The 22,289-nt window shown below is 48.3% G+C and overlaps 2 protein-coding genes across 2 annotated transcripts; one reads left to right on the top strand and one right to left on the bottom strand.

Moving 5' to 3' along the window:
* Window positions 1–1,853: 1,853 nt before the first annotated feature.
* On the bottom strand, window positions 1,854–16,357 carry KCTD2 (potassium channel tetramerization domain containing 2; the record flags this gene model as incomplete). The annotated part of the gene is made up of 6 exons (XM_082860543.1): window positions 1,854–3,887; window positions 5,009–5,134; window positions 7,218–7,313; window positions 11,665–11,756; window positions 14,295–14,403; window positions 16,019–16,357. The coding sequence occupies 6 exons, from the start codon at window positions 16,355–16,357 to the stop codon at window positions 3,858–3,860; spliced, it is 792 nt and encodes a 263-aa protein (XP_082716669.1). The 3' UTR covers window positions 1,854–3,857.
* A 272-nt stretch (window positions 16,358–16,629) lies between these two features.
* Window positions 16,630–21,402, top strand: ATP5PD (ATP synthase peripheral stalk subunit d). Its single transcript, XM_082860212.1, has 6 exons — window positions 16,630–16,683; window positions 18,247–18,377; window positions 18,660–18,756; window positions 20,705–20,776; window positions 21,015–21,077; window positions 21,207–21,402. The coding sequence occupies exons 2-6, from the start codon at window positions 18,256–18,258 to the stop codon at window positions 21,336–21,338; spliced, it is 486 nt and encodes a 161-aa protein (XP_082716338.1). The 5' UTR covers window positions 16,630–16,683; window positions 18,247–18,255; the 3' UTR covers window positions 21,339–21,402.
* The last annotated feature ends 887 nt before the right edge of the window (window positions 21,403–22,289 follow it).

The raw sequence follows: 22,289 nt of genomic DNA, 5'->3' as shown, positions 1-22,289 counted from the left end.
TGCTTATGGGTGCGCGGCAGCCACAAAGGTGGCAGAGCTGCTGTTAACTCTCAGCCCCAACCCACCCTGCCCTGACTGCCAGTGCTGCTGGGGCCGGGAAGCTGCTGAAGGCATCCTGAGAGGGAGACGGCAAGGCTGGAGGGGGAAAAGGAGACGTGGCCCTTCCTGCTAGAGAAACCGCAGCGACGCAGCTTTGCTCTGGCGGCAACAGCTGGTCCCAGCAGTGCGGTTCCTTTGCGGTTTTCCGCGCTCCCAGCACTAGCCTCACTGAGCCCTGAGATGGCAGCATCCCTCTACGGGGCCCCCCCTCCCAGCCTCGACCGTTTAATGCCAACCTCTACCCTTTGCTCCCCAGTCCCGGGAGCGATAACTGTGTCCTGCGACCACTACAGCTGTGACACCTGAGTCCCCTGGGCCCTCTCCTTTCTCCACCACCTGTCGACGACGGCTGTGGTCTCCCGTCGGAGCTGTTACAGCCACACACCTTGCTCAGTACCTTTCTGTGTACACACCACCTCCCCAACTGTAAGCGCCCCATAGGAGGGACGACCTAACGCCTTTTGAGGATCCCACACCCCGCCTGATGCCTTAGGGATCAATACTTGACGTGCTGGTGACTCGATTCTCACCTCACGTTTCTTACCCCTCCTCTTCCTTGCAGAGAAAATGGGCACCCCGTCCCTTATTCTCTTCCAGGAAGACTTTCTTCCCTTGAAAACCACCTCATGCCCGCCCCCTGTCTCTTTCCGGCTCTCTGGTGGGAAGCCCATCTGTCCCCACCTTCTGTTTCTGGGCGCTCTCTGGGTCCTTTCAGATGCAGTCAAATGAAAGCCAGGAGGAAGAAGGCCCAACACCCCCTCAGGCAGTTTTAGCAGCAGGAGAAATCAGGGCTTTGTAAGAAGCCCTGCTAGAAAAAGGTGCAGTGAAATTCATCCCCTGAGGACAGCATGACAATCACCAATAGTGAGTGACAGCAGGAACCCAGGAGCTCGCAGTATCGGAAAACATACACCAAAGGTTTCAAGATTCAGAAGTCTGTTTCATGTCTTTATTGACCAGAGAGAAAAAAAAAAGGGGTCACAGCATTTCAGACTTTATTCAAACACACAAATGGTAACAAAGGGCACCCACAAGTGACAGGCATGGTCCCTAAGGCCTGGCTCAAAGGCCATGCTGGAGGGTGTGGGTGACTTCTCAGCCCTACTCCCTCAGCATCTCTGTCCCTTCCTCCTCTGCACCTCACGGACACCCCTGAGATCAGTTAAAATTGTGCAGAAACTAAGTTACTCTAGAGGAGGTTGGGCCCTGCCTCACTGCCAAAAAAGAGCAGGTTCTGAGGAGAAGATGGAAGCGGGCTTCGGGGTCATCACTCAGGAGACGCCAGGCTGCTCCCTGGGCCTGGCCTGCATCACCCACGGCCTCGGACCTGGGCAGGGAAGGAAGCAGGGAGACACTCCCCACGTGGCAGCCCTGGGCAGCTGGAGAGCGTGGGTCACTGGTCATGTGATACCCCCCAGCCCATGGCCAGACCTCTGCCTGAAGTTACTCCCCCGGAGGGAGAAGGCTTTCAAGAAAAAAACACCAACTAGGTTCATAAAGGGCTTGGGTAAAACACTTTTCCAGAAACCTTAAGAAACGAATCACTCTCAGATTCCTGGAGCACTGGAACAACTGAAATTGTCATGGGGTTGCCGGGAGGAGGGAAGCTTGGTGAAAGGCAGCCCTCTAGTTCCTCAGATCACTTAGCAAGGGGCTCAGCAGTCTTTTCGCAGGCTCCACGGTGGACCTCTGAGAAGCATGATGAAAGAAACAGTGCCTCTGAGAAGCATGATGAAAGAAACAGTGCCCGCACCTCCTCACTCCTCCTTGCTGGCTTGGGACCAGAGGCTGACCATCAGGTGAGCCCCAGAAAGCAAACCTGATTGGCCACGAGGCCCCACATGCAGCTGCTTTCCCTCCTTTCAGTCCAACGGTTCTTATTCAGATCGGCCAAAGAGCACCTCGCCCATCGTTCTGTGCTACTCAGGGCAGCTTTTCCTTGACTCACTCAAAATCTTTTTTTTCCCTGAAAGATGACAGGATGGACATCTGTCACCTTTCTGAAGGGGTGACTGTTTTTATTGTAGGTAGAAGTTCCTCTAACGTTTTACAACTGTAAAAATCCTGGGCTCGGGCCAGACTTCCGAGGCGCCGACGTGCACGTTCACGTTGGTGCGCAGTCATGGCGTGTCAGCAGACGCCCTGGATACACACTTCTACCCTACTCTACACAGACACGTGAGGGCAACGTGCGAATCCTGGAGAAGGGTTAGGCCACCTGGGCAGGGGCAGGTCACAGGCTCGGAAGACATCTGGCTTAGTCGATAGTCATTTCCAAAACACCATGACCCCAGACCCACGCAGTAAGCAGCTGAGCTGTGGAGCAGAGAGAACCTCAGCTTTGAAAGCGCCCAGGAGCCATGGGCTTGAGGGGCTCTTATGGATGGAGCATTCCCCACGGGCACCTCCCCCTCCTCCAGGCGATCTGCCACCCTAAGAAAGTCACCCGGGGCAAAGTCAGGATTCTCTGGTCCCTTTGCGTTCCACGACTGCTCATCGAGACTCAAAAGCTTCGAGAGTCCAGTTACCAGCTCCGAGGGCACAGCCCAAAGGAGGGCTTTCCTCCTCTGGGTCCAACAGCGTTTGATCCTCGACGCCTTGGCACTCCACAGAAAGAAGTGGTGGTGAGGGCTAGGTCAGAGACGGGGGAGTCCTCAGACTGCCCAGCAAACCCACACACACTATGGGGGATGGCGGGGGGTGGGGCTCACTGACGCCGCCCAGGTCAGAAACCAAGAAGAGACACAAATATCGCACTTTTGGTCAAGGCATTTCCAAGAGACGATCACAAAAATGATACCACTTTTGGATACGACAATGTAACACATTTGGCAACTTTCAAAGAAAACAGCCGGCCCCACCCCAAGCCATCGAGGGTCCAAAGTCCCTTTACCCTCAGCCCCAGTTTAAAAAGTCAGGGAAGGAAGATGGGCCAATGGAGGGCAAGAAAAGGCTGCAGAAGCAGTTACATCAACTACCTAAAGCGCCTGTCTGTCTGTCTGATTCGGCGCAGGTGCCGCCTGCCTCAAACCTCTTCTTGGGGAGAAAGCAAGCTATCTGGGGGGTCCAGGCTGCTGGAGACAAATGACGCAAAGCTGAACATGGCAGCAGCTGGGTGCCCCGAATCCAGAGCTGCGATCCCCAGTCTCCAACCACCACCAAGGACACCCTATCCTCCCCCTCCTCCAAGAGGCTTTGTTCATAGGAATGTGGGGTACTCTGGCAACTCTATCCAAACCTCAGTTCAACAACCTGAAGCTAGAACCCTTTGCATCTGCTGCATTATTTGGGGGTGCATGGGCCGGGAAAGATGGTGTTACAAAGCAGCTGCTAATGTCCGACGTGGCCCACTCAGGTGGAAACATGGCACGGCGCAGGGAAAAACCTCTTCCTTTGCTCCAGCTTCCTTGAAGCACAGCATATGTGCAAAGACCCAGGCCTTCCTCTTCCCCTCCCCCTAGCCCTAGATCAGCTCCAGCTGAGAACCCGGCCCAGCTGCTCTCATAAAGATTTGTTGTAACATTGGCTAAGAAAACAGAAGCAGGTACTGAAAAGGTATTCTGCAGCCGGAAGCGGCCTCTGTCTTCCGGTTCCTGTGGGTGGGGCTGGGGTTCCTTTGGTTTTGACCAGAACACTTCTCCACCGGGGGGCCAGGCTCAGCTTTGCTTTGCAGTAGCTCGGTTACTGTACAGGAGCAAGATTTAACTTCACAGAGGTGCTCTGCTGGGTTGCTCTCTCGTCGGTTAGGACTCCGGACTTTACATCCGAGATCCTCTCTCCTGAAGAATCTGGAAGGGGAAGGTGGGGAAGAGGGCTGAGGCTTGGAGGCTGGATGCAGACTGCTTTTGGGCGGTGGTAGCTTACCGGACCGCCAAGGGAAGAGAAAGAGCCCCGGAGCCGCTTTCCACTGGACCCCACGGAGCAGCACGACAATCGCTGTTACCCCAGGAAGCCAGGCAACCGCCCCTGAAGCACTGCAGTTGTAAAAGACTTTTGCTGAACACGGCCAGGCCTAAGTTTACGTGTTGTTGGACCACTTCCCCTGTGAGAAAGGACACGGTCCGGGCTCACCACACACTGATGATTTAGAAGCATGTATGTGTGTCTGTGTACGAGGGGGCACAGTGGAGGAAACAAGATAACAGTGTGCAACCATTTTCCAGTAACTTCAGGGCGTCAGGGGGCGGGGGAATCACAAAGGTAACCAAACACCTTTTCTCTTGAGATGGCAGAGAAAGAGAGAGAGAGAGAGAACAGTTTCAAAATATAAAGGTAAAATACTTTCCAATTTTGAGTTTCAGAATTCTCACCTTATGGTAATTAATGGCCATAAGCTTTTTCATTGATTTGACAGAGGCTGGGAAAAGACTACCCTATTTTGGTTCACATGTCCTAACTAAAAGCCTCTGCCACTGCTCCAAAAGTCCTGATTTAATTTACAACAGTCAGGGGCTCCCCTGGTGGCACAGGGGATAAGAATCCGCCTGCCAATGCAGGGGACACAGGTTCGTTCCCTGGTCTGGGAAGATCCCACGTGCCACGGAGCGACTAAGCCCGTGCGCCACAGCTACTGAGCCTGCGCTCTAGGGCCCGCGAGCCACAACTACTGGAGCCCGTGCACCTAGAGCCCGTGCTCCGCAACAAGAGAAGCCACGACAGAGAGAGGCCCGCGCACTGCACCGAAGAGTAGCCCCCGCTCGCCGCGACTAGAGAAAGCCTGCGTGCAGCAACGAAGACCCAACGCAGCCAAGAAAGAAAAATAAATTACAACAGTCCAAAGGCCAAAATGAAGGGGAAATGCAAAGCTGGCTTGAGAAGGAAAGGGAAGAACCTGTGGGCAACAGTTCGGGCAAGGCCTGCGCAGGGGCCGAGGGCAAAGGGCCAGAGACGAGAGCCGGGAGGAACTTACCTTTGCCTTCTCGCTCGGCTCAATGACAACGCCATTGGTAGAATTATTTAATTCTCTGGAGACAACACAGAGGAATTCTGCCTGATCCTCGTTTCCATAGTTATAGGAAGATCCGATGCTGATTAGCTGATAAAACAAGAATATGGTGAACATACAAATAGTGATCTTAAAATATTTAAGTGGAACACAAATCAAACCCTCCTCCTCACTGAACTTTTGTTGTTTTGCTTCTCAAAGGATGAAGAATTCTCTGGGTCTATTAAGGCCCCAGGGGATAACTGGATCCCAGCTGTGCACCAGGCTTCCCCAAAGAAAAGTGTGAGTTCTGCCACTGTCCCCTCACCCAAGCACTTGAAACAGTGCCAAAGGCAGCAGCCAGGATTGATACGGTCACATTATTCCTTCTAGCAAACATTGAGGGGAAATAGAATGCTTCTGTGAATGAAAACGGACACTTGCTTCAGCCAAAACACCTACACAGAGCTGGCTCATCTTTAAGCAGAAGTCCTAGGCAGGAGACCGGAGCTCGGGAGGCTCTGGAAAGCACCACGCGAGAGTCACTGAAGAGCTGCTCAAGCCAAATGCTGCTGGAACTTCTAACCTTTTTGGTGAATTGAACTCAGGCTCTAGTCTAAAGAGGAAATACGGATGCAGAGAGGGAGAAGCTGAGCCCGAGGGTGTGGTCATCCTGGCAAGTCCGCAAGGCCTCAAGTCGGGAGACCATGGCTGACTTGCTGTATGACCGGGCTGCGGACACCTCAGCCTTCCTGGGCCTTAACTTCCTCCTCCGTGTAATGGAGTCAAACGGAACAGACTTGGTCCTCCCACAGCACATCAATAAGATGAGAAAAACAGGATAAATTATTCATTAGTTTCACAAAGAATAGTTTTAAAAAGTTGTTATAGGGACTTCCCTGGTGGCACAGTGGTTAAGGATCCACCTTCCAAGGCAGGGGACACAGGTTCAATCCCTGGTCCGGGAAGATCCCACGTGCCGCGGAGCAACTAAGCCCGTGCGCCACAACTACTGAGCCTGAGCTCTAGAGCCCGCGAGCCACAACAAAGAGTAGCCCCTGCTCGCCGAAACTAAAGAAAGCCCGAGTGCAGCAATGAAGATCCAATGCAGCCAAAAATAAATAAATAATTATTATTTAAAAAAAAAAGTTGTTATAGTATCCTTTGTCTTTGAAACTTTATACCAGGGAAAAACTACTTCTGGAGTGGAAGTATGGTGACATTTTGAAGAACACCTGAACAAGAACTAGGCTGCCACATACAGGTAGCACTGATTCCGCAGTGGAGCTGAGTGTGAGGAATCATCCAGTATTGGTTCTGGAGACAGAGACACCTGTGTGTTTGATCTATAACATAATACTGTTAACACACAGAGTAACTGTTATTTAAGAAGGTAAGCTTATGGTGACAGTTCAGCTGGCCTCTTAAATCTACCTAAAAACAGGCATGATTCATTGAATCTATAACAGTCATTCTGTTCATGCTCAGCCTCCCTTGAAGACAGCAGATGAACAATTCTGCCATCTAGTGGAAGAAAGCAGTAAAATCCTGGCTCTCAGACACTGTTGATGCCTCAGTCAGGTCACAAGCACAAAGCTAAAGAGAAACCCAGAGTGAATGGAAAGGACCTCGCCATCCTCCTTGATGTCTGATCCCTTCACATCACAGCTGTTGGCCACGCCGTGCATGGTGGAGGGCGCACACACTCGGAACGATGAAGATCTGACCCTGGGATAAGCAAAGGGAGGGTTGTTGCTAAACCCTAGTCTTCTTTAGCTACTTATTCTAGAATGTGTCAACAAAGCACTTTTTTTTTAACATCTTTATCGGAGTATAATTGCTTTACAATGGTGTGTTAGTTTCTGCTTTATAAACACAGCACTTTTGAAAGGAATCCCTCTGAGGGAAAAAAGCCCAGAGAGGCACTTTCAAGCCTAAACAAACTGGCTGGCTCTCTCTGGGCAGAACCACGCGGAAACTCTGGATATGAAGCTGGGACACACAAGCCTACCCTCAGCTCTCCCCAACTCATCACGTCCTACCACGCAAAGAGTCCACGTGGAGCGGCTCTTTCTCCGTTTTGGAACAGGATCACACCTGGCCCCCACCCGACTCCCAGGGTGATTAACTGGCTACAGACGGTGACTGGCTCCGAGACTGAGATACAGGGCTGCTCCCACGAAAGAAACATTACCTGTTCGAATTTCCAACCATCAGACATAGTGGACACCATCTGCGTGAGCTCCTCTTCTTGGCACTGCAGGACTCTGTACACGTGCTTCACGGGGCCCTGTGACAACCACACACAGACTTTGAGGACCGGTTTCAAGGGCACAGCAGTTTGCAGCTGCCTCGGTGAGACTCTCCAAAAAATAAAGACTGGAAAGGAGTTTGCTTGGAATTTTTTCTTGGCGGCCACCCACTATCCCCTTTGCAAGCAGCACTGTAGTTTTTCAATAAAAACTTACCCAAGAAGAAAATAAGGGGTCCAAGAACATGAATAAAATAAAAGAATCCTGAACTCTGGAGGGATGAATCATGTGAGTGACCATATGCTGATAAACTGAAGACTTCATCTATTTCCCAAAGTAGAAAATAAGAGTAAAACTGCTCTGGACAAGAAAGTCACATTTTCTTTTTCAGTCACTATAGCTGACATACATGCTGAAAATGCAGACCATATCTTGGTTTATCCAGAATGTTACCTTATATATGGGAATAATACATTAAATAGGGACCCCATAATATACACATGTTCAAGCTATTCTACCCTCTGCTGAAGCTACCTGGAAGTGTTTCAGTGTTACATGGTAACATTCCTGCTATAGATATGTGTATAATAAAAAAATATTTGGTCTTTGTTCCTGGTTCCTTGCACAGACCTCCTAAAACCTTTGGAAACTCGAGTGACAGAAGTATCTTTTGGGGACTCCCCTCGTGGTCCAGTGGGTAAGACTCCTCGCTCCCAATGTAGGGGGCCCGGGTTCGATCTCTGGTCGGGGAACTAGATCCCACATACATGCCACAACTAAGAGTCCGCATGCCGCAACTAAAAGATCCCTCATGCTGCAACCAAAACAAACAAACAAATAAATAAATAAATGGGGGGAGTGTCTTTTGTATGCTAATGAGCTGGTCACCAGAAAGACTGAGGGAGTTAGAGGATTAGAACTTTCAGCCCCATCCTGTGACCCTGGGGGAAGGGGGAGGGGCTAGAGATTGAGTTCAATTACCAAAGGCCAATGATATAATCAACCTTCCCTACCAAATGGAACGTCCTGAAAAAAGCGATGGGGTTCAGGGAGCTTCCAGGTTGGCAAACACATCCGTGTGTTGCGCAGCTGGGGGCTGGCGCGTGCTGACTACACGGGGACAGAGGCTCCTGTGCTCAGGACCCTTTAGGACTTCACCCCATGAATCTCTCCATCTGGCTGTTCATTTGTATCCTTCATAATAAACTATAGTAAGTAGAGCATTTCCTGAATTCCACGAGTTAGTCTAGTAAATTACTGAACGTGAAGGGGGCATTGTGGGAGCCCCTGAATTTGTCACCAAGCCAGACAGAGTGCAGGCGGCTGGGGACCCAGACTTATGACTGGCATCTGAGACCCGTGGAGTCTGACGCTGACTCTGGGTGGTCAGGGTAAGGACAGGATTGAACTGTTGGTCACCCAGTTGGTGTCAAAGATTCAGAGAAAGGTCATTTGCTGGCCAGACTCAACTCTCTAGAACGTAAGTTAGAACCGAAAGCCAAAAGGCAGAGCAACTCAAATCGATGCCCCACGGCCGCAGCACTAAGGCCCCTGCACTTCACTGACACTTGTGATCTGGCCCATGGGGGACGAGACGCCAGTCACGAGAGAGCCAGGGTGGCTGCAGGGAGGCAAGCTCGCCAGATGGAAGTTCCAGTTCCCAGAAGGACAATTACAGACGCACAGGAGGACTCGGTATTTAGCAATCTGGGACCATTCAGTGCTGGGTGCAACGCTGCACACTCACTGCCCATCCCAGAGGGCATAAGGCACAAACAGCAATCCAGGTTCACAACAACGACTCCTGGTCATGGAGAGAGGGGTCAGTTATGTTCAATCGGATTTTAAGGAAATATGGACTATTCCCTGAAGAATGATGAAAACTTAACACTTTTTCAAAAGGACAAGCTGGCTTCAGCTACCTAGAAAATTCGTTTTAGAACAACTTGGGGAATACTGGAAAAATAAAAGCAGCTACTGATCACTGAGTGCTACAAGCCCCGAGTGTGACACCCTTCTCGTCTAATCTTCACTGCAGTCCTGGAAGGCAGGTGTTGGCTTCCTTCTACACATGGGACACTGGTGTTCGGAGCACAGTATCTTGCCCAAGCTGTACAGCGATTAAGGGGATTGGAGGTAGAGCTGGGACTTGAGCCCAGATCGGCCTGACAACATTATAATCTTTCTTGTATACTTTGTCCTTCTAAATGAGGTACAGCTACCATTAAACAAGGTGCTAAGGTAAAAAAAATTTTCTTCCATGTAAAATACAGGACAAATCTTCTGACAATTCCAATTACTTTAGCCACGCATTTCGGAAACAACCAGATGTTTTATATTGTAAGATGGAGAGCATCCGAAAGACCTGAGAGTGGCCACGGCTGTCAAAGTCCCAGGTGTTTAAGATATGTGTGCTGCCTCTTTTTTATTCTCTTCCAAAGTAAACCATTGGTGCTCTCAAATGCACCAAGATTAATCACCTAGCAAAAAATACTACCAAGGACAGCAGAGTAATAGAATGGTGGCAGCCAGTAAAAGAGATGTGAGGTCACTGAGAAAGGGCAGAGTAGGTCCCCCACATCTTGGGCTTCGCCCTATTGTCTGCCATGTGCGTCTCCTTTCAAAGCAGACAAGTTAAAGGAGATAACGTGTTTGAAGGGACAGCCACGGAAATCCACATTCAGCCTTAGAGCCACTTGGGACAAATGCAAAAGGGGACGTCATTGAACAACATCAAATCCATTGCCCAGAGTTCCACTAAATAAAGAGGACAGACGGAAAGATCAATTAACATCAAAAGGGTCTTGACATTCCTAGAATAAAAAAGCTTCCAACTGGGTATAAATCCACAAGCCTCAGAATCTAGAGAACTAATTAACTGCTGTCATCAAATAGAAATCTAACGATGCTCTCAAGGAATCTGCTAATGGTAAAGAACTGAGAGTGTTCAGGGGCCGTGATTCGAATGGTTTCAAATGACATACTCTATGGTACCATCAATATTTATATTAAGCAATCAAAGGGGTTTTTTGGAATGTGGAAAACTGAGGATGAGGCAATATTCTCAGAACGTCTGATCTATTAAGTGTCTATAATAGTGAAACATGCCATGTAAATATACTATGAGATGGCAGAAAGACTGGTGACACTAGATCATATTTCATATGGTAATCTGCAAACCAAATACAAGTTCATCTTTGAACATTAAAAAGAAGCCTTTCAGCCATTGGGCAGATGTAAGAGAACTAAATGAATAAGCCTTTCCACCTTTGCAAAGTGCTAGAGATAAAATGTATAAAAGAGTTCATTTTTTAGCATAGGTGTCCGTTATTCATCCAGATAATTCCATTTAGAGCCAGAAAAATTTTGATATATGAAGTCTTACACAGAAAGAGCAAGGAACTATTTTTTACTTTTGAAAAGGAACATACTGCCTTCTTATTTCAAGGAAAATTCTATATTGCAATAGATTAGATCTCAAGGAAGCGACCACCACCGGTATCTGATGGGATAAGAGGCAAGTCATGCTGGAGTCCAACTCTGCCCCGTTACTGCAGCTAAACTCTCTTAAAATAGAGCCTAAATACATGAAAGGGAGTGTCTGTGTTTCTTGCTAGACTTTAAGCTTCTTGAAGGCGTGGACCTTCTCCTATCAGTTGGGGTCCCCAGGGCCTAACAGAAGCTATTGTGGCCACTTACTTAGGACACATGATGGGTGACGAGACATGAAATGAGGTAAGAGTGCCTCACTGCCTTCCGTTCTGTTCTCAAACTATGTGGCAAATTGTTTGATTTTTGTTACCATATCTACTAGGTTAGCATAAAAATCCAGACTTCATAATAAAAAGAGAAGCTTGACATTATTTTCTTAGAAGCGTGATTCACAAAGCACTTGCAAAGTCTATGCCATGACTGGTTTCAAGAGGCTGTCAGGAGCTCGATGTGACACGGCCACAGGCTGAAGGCTGGTCCTAATAAACAGAAGCCAACAGGCGGAAGCAAGACCTTGTTTGGCCTCCACGTGGACATGAAGGGAGACAGATACTCTGCCGGAAAGAACAGGCTTTGAACCTCAAGCGCAATGGCTCCTCCCACTGCCAAATGGAGAGCGGCCACAACCTCCCGCTCTGCTAAGGGGACACGGGGCTGTTTCGTCTACTTTGTGATTTCTTCTCCTCTGTTTCCTTGTTCTGAACAAGGCTGGCAGAGTACACGCTGTCTGTCTGGCAGACGGGCGGTGTTCCGCACAGAGACCTCCGGCTCTACGGGGAAAGGCAGGGCTCTGGCCATCATCCAGAGATCACATCATCCATTTCAAGTCACACCCAGACACATGGACAAAGAGAGCCACTTGGGATAGCTTCCCCTTAAGAGCTCAAAACCCATTACCTGTGAAGTTCTGTTCTCGTTGTCCCGTATCCTTTCCTTAACAAGTCGCACGAGAGACGCAATGTTATAAAACTCCGCTTCCTCCAGCACACCTAGAAGGACCAAAACTGTAGTTAGATGTGTGTCAAGTCCCCAGAAAATGGCAGGAAGAGGCTGGAGTTCATGAGCTTGCTAAGAACTCTATCTTTCAAATGCAAGTCTAGTCTAACTCCTTCAGCCTGGGAAATGTTTCTTTGCTGTTTGGTGTGCACCCGTGACCTCTTCCCCAACGGCAGTGAGTCAACAGTGCTCTGTTTACTCCGTTTCACCCCTGCAGTTTCCCACCTGGCACCTTCCCCTGCTCTCCCTGCACCTGCCCGTGAGCTGCAGGACACCTTTACCATATGTCACTTAGTTCCTGGAACTAGTCCCACTGGACAACTCTTGAGCTTGCAATTTCTGCCCAGTTTGTCCTAAAAATGACCAAAGGTCTGTGTGTTTGTGTGTGTGTGTGTGTGCGTGTGTGTGTCTGTAAATTTATGTGGACCAAATTTAACAAGATGCTTATTATTTGAACAATATGAGAGGCAGTCATTGAAAGAATCCCATGCATAGGACTTCCCTGGCGGTCCAGTGGTTAGGACTCGCAGCTTTCACTGCCAAGGCCCTGGGTTCAATCCAAAAAAAAAGAATCCCATGCTAAACAAAATCAAAGGCCTGGGCTTCCCTGGTGGCGCAGTGGTTGAGAATCTGCCTGCCGATGCAGGGTACACGGGTTCGAGACCCGGTCTGGGAGGATCCCACATGCCGCGGAGCAGCTAGGCCCGTGAGCCACAACTACTGAGCCTGCGCATCTGGAGCCTGTGCTCCGGAACAAGAGAGGCCGTGACAGTGAGAGGCCCGCGCACCACGATGAAGAGTGGCCCCCGCTCGCCACAACTAGAGAAAGCCCTCGCACAGAAACGAAGACCCAACACAGCCATAAATAAATAAATAAAACAAAAACAAACAAAATATCAAAGGCCTGAGACAGGATAACTAAATGGGATGTGTGACCCTGCACCAGGAATAAAATTTGCTATGAATACCATTAATGGAACAACTGATAAAATTAGAATATAAGCTATAGTTAAGGTGTTCATCAATATTAAGTTTCCTGAATTTGGTAACTGTATTGTGGTTATGTGAGAGAATGTCCTGTTCTTGAGAAGTACACACTGCAGCATTAAGGGGTGAAGTCTGTAACCTAGGCTCAAATAGTTCTGAAATAAAAACTAGAAGAGGGAGAGGAAGAAGAGCAGGGAGGAGGAAACAGAGAATGTATTGTAATGCAAATATGACCAAAAAATGTTAAAAATTGGTGAATCTGGGTAAACGGAGTTCTTTTCTCTAAATCTGAAATTATTTCAAAATGAATTTTTTTAAGGCATTAGAAAAGATGCTTCAGATTCCTCTTTTCAAGAAACAAGAGTACCCATGAGTTGGTAATTGCTGAAGCTGGATGCTGGGTGGAATTTACTGCACTATTCCCATTACTTTATATGCATTTGAAATGTTAAGGAGAAGAAAAAGGGAGAGTGATTCCTCTTTTGACTGGTTTTAGCAGCAGTGTTCTGCAGCCACTTCATTAATTAGCACGGCCATTACAGCTTTCTCACGCAGAGCTAAAGCTCCCAGGTCAGGGTGCCCTGGCTCTAGGGGCAGGCCCCAGTCTTCAACGGAACGCCTCAGTGAGACCAAGATAGCCTTTTATTTTTATTTTTTTTTAACATCTTTATTGGAGTATAATTGCTTTACAATGGTCTGTTAGTTTCTGCTTTATAACAGTGAATCAGCTATACATATAAATATATCCCCATATCTCCTCCCTCTTGCGTCTCCCTCCCACCCTCCCTATCCCACCCCCAAGACAGCCTTTTAGAAAGATGTCTAGACCCACTTACGGTCCAAATGCTCTACAAACCAAAAAGATGAGTCAAATAACGATGCACCTGACAACGGGCTGGAGAATGAATTAGGTCAGATGCAAAAATTTACAAGGAAGCATGAGACCAGTCTTAAAAGAAATGAGGCCAAGCCTTTATTATTATTTCTTTTACAGCTGCAAGTTCAAACTAAAATTGAAAGTACGAATAGCTAAATGTCAGAGATTTGTTGCTTCAGGCTGTGGACATTCACGGCTAGCAATAAGTAAATGTAAAAAGGGGTCCTGACGATTCTGCAGGTTCAGAAAAAACTCCAAAGCTATCTCCAAAGCTGAGCTACGTAGCTTCCTTCTCCCGAAGGAGGCTGAAGCGAACCGAAAGGGGCTCCTTCAAGACCCTCTCGGACGAGACCAGGTAATTGGAGGCTCCCTATTTATTTTCGTAAAGCTTTCCTACACTATCTACTGCACGTGAGTTTGATGAAAACCTCAAAATTCAAATCTCAGGACTTCCCTGGCGGTCCAGTGGAATGACTTCTCGCTCCCAATTCAGGGGGCACGGGTTCAATCCCTGGTTGGGGAACTAAGATCCCACAGGCCGCACAGCGCGGCCAGAAAAAAATAAAATAAAATAAAATCTGTGGGGAAAAAAAATTTCAAATCTGTGAAACAGCTTTAAAGATTTGACCTGAACTTTGAAAACGCCCAATGCAAACATCGTTCTTACCTTCTTCTGCCAACTCCTTCGTAATGATGAGCTTCCCATGGCGGAGGTAGTTCAGGATAGGACCAAAGTAGGTAGGGTCCCTGTCAATCAGATAGGCCCCTGTCTCGTCCTGTCAACCAAACATAAGGGTATCACTGTGGAGCTTTCAGGCTAAGTCAGGGCAGGGTTTCCACCTCTCTGTCACAATACACGAGTGAGAGGGCAAGTTTTGCTAGATATTTATCACAAACTATTGGCAAGAAGCCTAGCTTTGTGTATCTTGTACTTCAAGATCATTTCAGGGAGGGTGTTACAGATGTACAGTCATATTCATCATCTAGGCATCAACTTGAACTTCTAAAATTTTTACTCTGACGCAATTACCAACATTCTTCCTTTGGGATACTTGTTATAAAGAAACCGAGGAAGAAAATGCCATAGTTGCATGATCTAAATTTTTGCTTGAGATGGACATTCTGACTTCTCTATTGTGCCTGAATCACATTCCTAATTCTAAGAAAACCTCTGTTCAGTTGGCAATGCTCCAGAACTCAGGGCCAACAACCGTGGGAGTCTGCACTGGCAGCTGTAACTCACACACTCCAGATCTGTGCCCACAGGAAGCTTGGCACAGCCAGGACTTGGCTCTGAGCAGTTTTAATCCTACTCATCTTTACAGTAAAGGGAACAAGAAGAAACTGGCTTCTACTGCAACAAGGACAATTTGGGGTAGATCAAATAATTCCTTTAGAATAAGCAAGGTTTTGGAAACTCTTTAAAGTTAGGGCAGGACAGGTTTCCTTCAATCTGAGATTTATTACAGGAGAGGCAGGAGATGAATAAGTGAAATCAACCAATGTTTACCCAACTCTAGCTCTGTTGCAAGGTAACAGCTAAGTGCTCTATGGGATACAAGGCGCTGTAAGCAATGATCAATGCTTTTAAGTCGGAAACTAAAAGATGAACGTGTAAAGTTAAAAAAACAACTCAGACAACAGCTCAAACTGAAAACGGGTTAGGCGCCTTGTCACCTCTCAACTCTCTGGTTAGCAGCCATGCAACTTGCCCAACAGCACTCTCTGGGTTTCATTTTCCCTGGTCTTAACGGGTCAGCTTAGGTTTGCACTGGCAAATGACAACCTCTTTCCAAGGAACGTATCTGATCTCAAATATCGACCTAAAACAATGACAGTTACCAGACAGGAGCTCAGGGACCAGGACCACAGGAAAGAAGTGTGATATCATGAGAAGCACTTCCTGCAGCTGTCGAAGCCATCATCAGACCCAGGCTTTCACCCAACTTGGCAGAGGGGTCCGAGAGGAAGTCTGAGAAAGCTACAAAGATGCCTTAGCTCACCCTGACCCAGTTCTGGATGCATCTGGCACAGGCGGTGAGGGGCTGACGAGGAGCCAGGGGAAAACTCATGCAGACCTGAGGGGCTGGGATGAGAGGTGCAGAGAGGAATACGGAGAAGGGGTGTGGAATGGGTTCTCGTGGGTGAAGGTGGGCACAGTATGGGGAAGGAGCCGCTGAGAACGAAGGGTGGCGTCAGAGAGAAAGCCCGCGTGCGCCTGAGGATGGGGGAGAATAGCCCCGGGGGTTAGCCTGGCGGGGAAATAGGAGGAGGAAGGGGTCCCGGCCCGAGGTGCCCGCCAGTGAGAAGCGTGTTGCAGGAATCGGGGGACAAGCCTAGGAGGAACGAGGGGGTCTGAAGGCCGGGGGCGCGCCCGAGGGCGGGGCACACCTTGTCTGAGTCCAGCTCCGGGTCCTCCTGGCAGCAGAGGCGGCAGAGAAAAGACTTGGGCTCCCGGCCTAGGGTCTGCCTGGTGGTCACGAAGTAGGTGCCGCCCACGTTCAGCCGGACCCAGCGGGCGGCTCCACCGCCCCCTGCCCGCTCGGGCGGTCCGGGACCCGGCTCCAGCGGCTGCGCGGCGGCGGTGGGCTGGCGGCCGTGCCCGCGGGGCGTGGGGCCAGCGGGGCGAGGGCTGGGGGGCCCGCGACCCGGGCCGCCACCGTCGCCCAGCCCACTCCCGCCCCCCCCTCCCAGCCCCGCCATCGCCGGGTCCAGTTGCAGCTCCGCCATCTTGGGCCGCCACCGCCGCCGCCGCTGCCCGCGCGCCGCCGGGCCGGCCCATCTCTTGGCAGGGAGAGCCGGGCCGGCCCATCGGCGGGGGAGGGGCCGGCGGAGAGGGACGGGAGCGCCCCCAACCAGCTCCCGGGGACCCTGGCAGTAGAGGCTAGGCGCCCGCCTTCGGGGACGGGACTTCCGGAACCAGCCCCCATCACCATTGGCTGACCTGAGAAATAGGGCCCGCCCCCTTGGCTTTGGGGCTGGCTGAGGGGAGGATTTCCGGTGACCCACTTCCGTTCCTTGGTGTTGTGGACTGTGGGCCGCTGGGGTCGGTGAAGGTGAGTGAGGTTTGGGGCGTTAGGTCCGACCCCAGGGGGTTTCTCTGCTCTGCCGCCTGCAAACCTCGGCCCGACCCTTGTCGCGCCCCTACCGAGGACGCCGGGCCCTGCGGTTGCCCTGCTGGCAGTGTCCCGGCTGTAGATGCTGCTCCGCGCTCCCTTCCTTTCCCCTCCCCCGAGCGCGAGGTCGCAGGGGCCAGTCTGTGACCCCGCCGCGTCTGAGGCACGTCCACTAACCTTGTCTCGTCCAGCCCGACCCGAGCCTGGCCGACTTCAGTAGTCCGGTTTGGAGGCTGCGGAAACGTTGCCGGGAGATCGTTTTAGCTTGCTGAGTGACACCCAGCAGGCTGGAGGGCTGTGCCCTTCCCTTCTGAAGGTTTCAGCATTCGAGCGTGTGGAGCTTTCAGAGCTTCTCAAGTGCAGGGTTCATTTACCGATTCAGCAAATACTCACTGAGCACTTCCTGTGCAAGATCTGTTCTAGGCGCTGGGGATTCAGCAGTAAATAAGAGACAGCAATCCATTTATGAAGCCTATCTTCTGTGCGTGGAAAAGTCTCTGTAAGGGCACTTATTTCTCTGGTGTGTTTAAAGAGATGCCCCTCACCTCCACTCCAGGAAACATAAGCTATCCTGAGAGTGAAAGGAAGCGGCAGGTGTTGGACACGTGTCTTGAGATCCTGGGGAAGATTTCTTCCATCTTCCTTGTAATCCAGCCCATAACTTGTAAAGACCTTTGACATTTCAGTCTTTTTCCTAATGTTTGACATTGATCTTATTTAGTTTAAGTTGACTATTTTCCCATATTCTATCCTGGTTTAAAAAAAATGGCTGTAATCACTTTCCATCTTCTCTCACATTCACACATGCATTGAATACCTTTTTTAAGCGTATTGCCAGTATACTCAGGGTTTGTGCTAACACTGCAGGGGATCATCAGACATGAATAGGAAGGTGCAGGTGTATTACTAATCTGACAGGGAGTGGGTAGAGAGCCCCTTAAGTTTGTATAAGATTGTAGAGCAAATTGATGTGCACAATTACATCTGATATTTTTAACAGCCTTCTTAGGTAAGCAGGGCTATTATCCCCATTTTTCAGGTGAGGGAATTTTGGTCGAGAGTCTGCCCTATTTAACTAAGCCTTGTTGAAATGGGGGTATGTGTCAGGTTCTATGCACTGGAGAATCAGTGAATAAAACGCAAACTGAGTGGAAATGCATTTAAATTATTTTATGTAATGCATGACTATTGCATTACCAGTATTTCCAAAGGTACATGGAGTGCAAACACTAGAGAACTGGGCTTTGATAGGTTAGGAATTGGGGAATAGGGGGAGGACCATCTAGTGGGGAGAGAATATATTTATATGCCAGGTTGCACACCTTGAATTTGAAAAGGTAAATTGTCCTCTTTCTGATTTGGTAATCCTAATTCCTTTAGTTGACAGATATACCCACTCATATGATGCTGATCTATTTCTGAAATACCTGAATATTTCTAAGATGCCCTTCAGACGATTCTCTCCAAGAGTCCTGTTTTGATCTGACCAGTTTTATTTTCTAGGATCTCTAGATGGCTGGACGGAAACTTGCTCTAAAAGCCATTGACTGGGTAGCTTTTGGGGAGATCATACCCCCCAACCAGAAGGCTGTTGCTAACTCCCTGAAATCCTGGAATGAGATCCTCACCTCCAGGTCAGTACCTTGCTGAGAGGGAGCCTCTTAACCTGTCACTTCATGTGGAAACAAAATGTGCTTTGGAATTGCACATGAATTTTTGATGTTCTTCCGGCAGAAAGTATAAAGAAATCCATGCATTTTCCAAATACAAGTAACTTTTTGCATTCCTTTGATCTCCCTCCAAGGGAAGAGTGTGATGATAGCCCCAGGCCATAGGAATAAGGAACAGGGAAATTGCTGTGTGGAGTTTTTGTTGCTCATGGAACAGTCTTAACTTCTGCTCTTCTGCGTGATCAGGTTGGCCGCTCTGCCTGAGAAGCCACCTGCCGTCGACTGGGCTTACTACAAGGCCAATGTGGCAAAGGCTGGCTTGGTGGATGACTTTGAGAAGAAGGTGAGACTTCAGGCAACTAAAGTTCTGGTCTTGTAACACGTCCTGCTTGGGGAGCAGGACGGTGGACAGTTACACAGGCAGGATGACAGGGAGGAAAGAGGGGTGGAATTAACACCCAGAATCCAAAGGAGGCTCAGGAGAGATGGGTGTGGCCAGAGGTCTTGTGATGATAGATTTAAATGGTAAATAGGTGCAGAGACTTCAGGGTCTCTTCATTCAGCTGGCTTCTTATCCAAGGAAACAGTATGGCAGAGCCTTAACCTGGGAGCCAGAGGGCCCTTGAGTTGGATGTTTCTGGCCAACTCTGAGTTCCTTCTTAGCTCCCCACCTGTCTCCTTTTAGAACAAACGTAACATTATTTTTCTATCCTTTTACTGTTTTCCTCTTTTCTCTGCTGTCTTTTTTAATGTCCCTTGGAGCTGTGATCTCTTGCTCACCTATCCTCTTCTGATGTTAAATTTCAACATCTGTAGTTTGTTGATTCAACAGTTGCTTATTGAGGGCCCACTCTGTGCCAGGTGCAGTGCTAAGTGCTGGGGCCACAACACTAAGCTGTCTTCTAAGGAGACCATCTTCTCCATCTCCATTATGCAAACATGACTTACGCCAGTCCACTACGGTTTCTTTTAAAAGAAATCAGGGGACTTCCCTGGCGGTCCAGTGGTTTGGACTTTGTACTTCCACTGCAGGGGGCACAGGTTCAATCCCTGGTCAGGGAAGTAAGATCCTGCATGCCGTGTGGTGCAGCCAAAAAAAATAATAATAATAAATAAATTTTTAAAAAAGATGAAAATCAAAGAGATTTTATATATTTATCATTAGAGAGCGTTGTTACACTGTAGTAATTAATGCTGAACCATGGTATAGTGAAACCCAAAGTAATACATTAGAAAAAAAACAATAATTTTCTAAACCTGTGATCTGGGTAATACAGAGTTGCTACTCAACATCTAATAAAGCTCTTACTTTCTGTTGTGAATTATAGAACACTACGTTTCTTTGGCTGTGTTGGGTCTCTGCTGCTGCACGCGGGCTTCCTCTAGTCGCGGCGAGCGGGGGCTACTCTTCATTGCGGTGTGCAGGCTTCTCATTGCGGTGGCTTCTCTTGTTGCGGAGCAAGGGCTCTAGGCATGCAGGCTTTAGTAGTTGTGGCATGCGGGCTCAGTAGTTGTGGCTCATGGGCTCTAGAGCACAGGCTCAGTAGTTGTGGCGCACGGGCTTAGTTGCTCCATGGCATATGGGATCTTTCCGGACCAGGGATTGAATCCGTGTCCCCTGCATTGGCAGGCGGATTCTTAACCACTGCGCCACCAGGGAAATCCTAGAACACTACTTTTTATAAAGCCATATGTTTTTAGGGAAACTTAGGAGTGACATAGAACTGATAAATGTGTAAAGTAAATTTTTCTGGATTTTTGTATATAATCATCTCTAGAACTCTGGACACTGAGGATTCATTATGCTGTGGTCAACTTCAAATACTTTCCAATTCCAAATATCTCAATGAATGAGCCTTGTCTTTTACAAATATATGCCAAGCTGGGCAACATCAATGGATTTTCTAAAAATAATGTAAACGTCTTCTGTTCAATGTTATTTGAGTGCAATAAAATGCAGAATTCTTAAAAAAAAACAAATCAGAATTTCTTTAGAACTGCAGGGTTCTTTGAGGTCATCAAGTCCAACTCTCTTTATCAGGTGAAGAAACTGAAGCTCACTGTAATAAAGAATTGTCCACGGTCTCCAGTTAGTTAGTGATGGGGCAGAGAAGAACCTTGAGCTTCCATTGGTAGTCTAGTACTCTTTCCACTACGACGCCCTAGATGCATGCTGGCTTCCTCCCTGAATGGAGAATGTGTTTTTATACGCTCTATTACGATTAGCAGCTTTGAGCCCTTTTGGGGGCTCTTGGTTATATTAATGACAACTCACTGTCACTGTTTTGTAGTTTAATGCCCTGAAGGTTCCTGTGCCGGAGGATAAATATACTGCCCAGGTGGATGCTGAAGAAGAAAAAGATGTAAGTATTGGAGGCTCTTACTTATTCTAAAATTCTCTTAATTCCTGACAGTTCTGTTTCTTCCTAGTAAGGTTAAGGTGGAGTGACTTTGAAGGATCAATAAAAAGGAATGAACTATTAATAAACGCAATAACGTGGATGAACCTCAAAATAATTATGTGAGTGAAAGAAACCAGCAGAGGAGGACATACTGTGTGATTACGTTTCTGTAAACAGAATTTCTCCCTTCTCTTAAAAGGTGAAAATTTGTGCTGAGTTTTTGTCTCTCTCTAAGACCAGGATTGAGGAATACAAGAAAGAGGTAAGGATGAGCCTAGGCCTTTGCTTATATTTCCTCTCTTTCACGGCCACACATCTTTCACCTGCCTTGGATTCTTTTTTGCATCTCTGCAGCCCTATTTATCTTAACACAGTTCCCGTCTTTTTCTAGCTGGAGAAGATGAAGAACATCATTCCATTTGATCAGATGACCATTGAGGACTTGAATGAAGTCTTCCCAGACACCAAATTAGATAAGAAGAAGTATCCCTACTGGCCTCACCAGCCAATTGAGCAGTTATAAACTTGAGTCTGGGAGAAAGTTCTGGCCCTTGAATTATAAACTCTGGACATTAAAAATAATTATATAGTGCTGTGTGTGTCTGCTCCTTTGTGGTTGAGATAGTTAAACTCTGGAGTTACCTCACTGGGAGCGGAGCTTTTGTTAAAATGGAAAGGTGTGCCTATAGGTGTGTGCTGTTGCCTAATGGCGAGGGCCTGTAGGAGCCGGTTGCTGAGCCCCCAGGGCTGCTGAAATCTTAACAAATAACAGTAGGGTCGATGACAGTGTTTTTCACTGGAATATGGTAAAGAGGAATCATTATCTACTGATTGCCTTGAACTTTCTCTTTGCTTTCAAACCATTGATTCCTAGGGAGTGCTTCCTTCTACGTGTCCATCAGTAAGTCACATGCAGATGTAACAGCAGGGCGAATAGCAGCAGGGATCTACTTTTCTGTGCTTCAGCTCTTCAGTTTAAATGTGGTATGAAAAGAAATTTTGTCACAAAGTTAAAACCTGTTATAGCTTTGTATATGAACGTAGGAAATTATTTTAATTCCATCGTTTCATTAAAAAAGATCCTAGTATTGATTGTAGTTAGCAGGACTCCTGAGCAATGCCAGGAAGTGTAGGTGGTTTAAAGTAAGATGAGGTGGTGGGGGCTTCCCTGGTGGCGCAGTGGTTGGGAGTCCGCCTGCCGATGCAGGGGAGACGGGTTCGTGCCCCGGTCCGGGAAGATCCCACATGCCGCGGAGCAGCTGGGCCTGTGAGCCATGGCCGCTGAGCCTGCGTGTCCGGAGGCTGTGCTCCGCAACGGGAGAGGCCACAACAGTGAGAGGCCCGCGTACTGCAAAAAAAAAAAAAAAAAAAAAAAAGATGAGGTGGTGGGAAAAGTTCTATTGCCCTTGAAGTCAGAGGACCTGGTATGCCTATTGCTTATGCCTGCCCTTGCATTTAGTTGCTGGTTCTAGAC

This window comes from Leucopleurus acutus, assembly GCF_964270905.1.
Source record: "Leucopleurus acutus genome assembly, chromosome: 19".
In the NCBI taxonomy this organism is placed as follows: domain Eukaryota; kingdom Metazoa; phylum Chordata; class Mammalia; order Artiodactyla; family Delphinidae; genus Leucopleurus; species Leucopleurus acutus.
The sequence above is the reverse complement of the archived record's forward strand: the minus strand, read 5'-3'. Positions and strand labels throughout refer to the sequence as shown.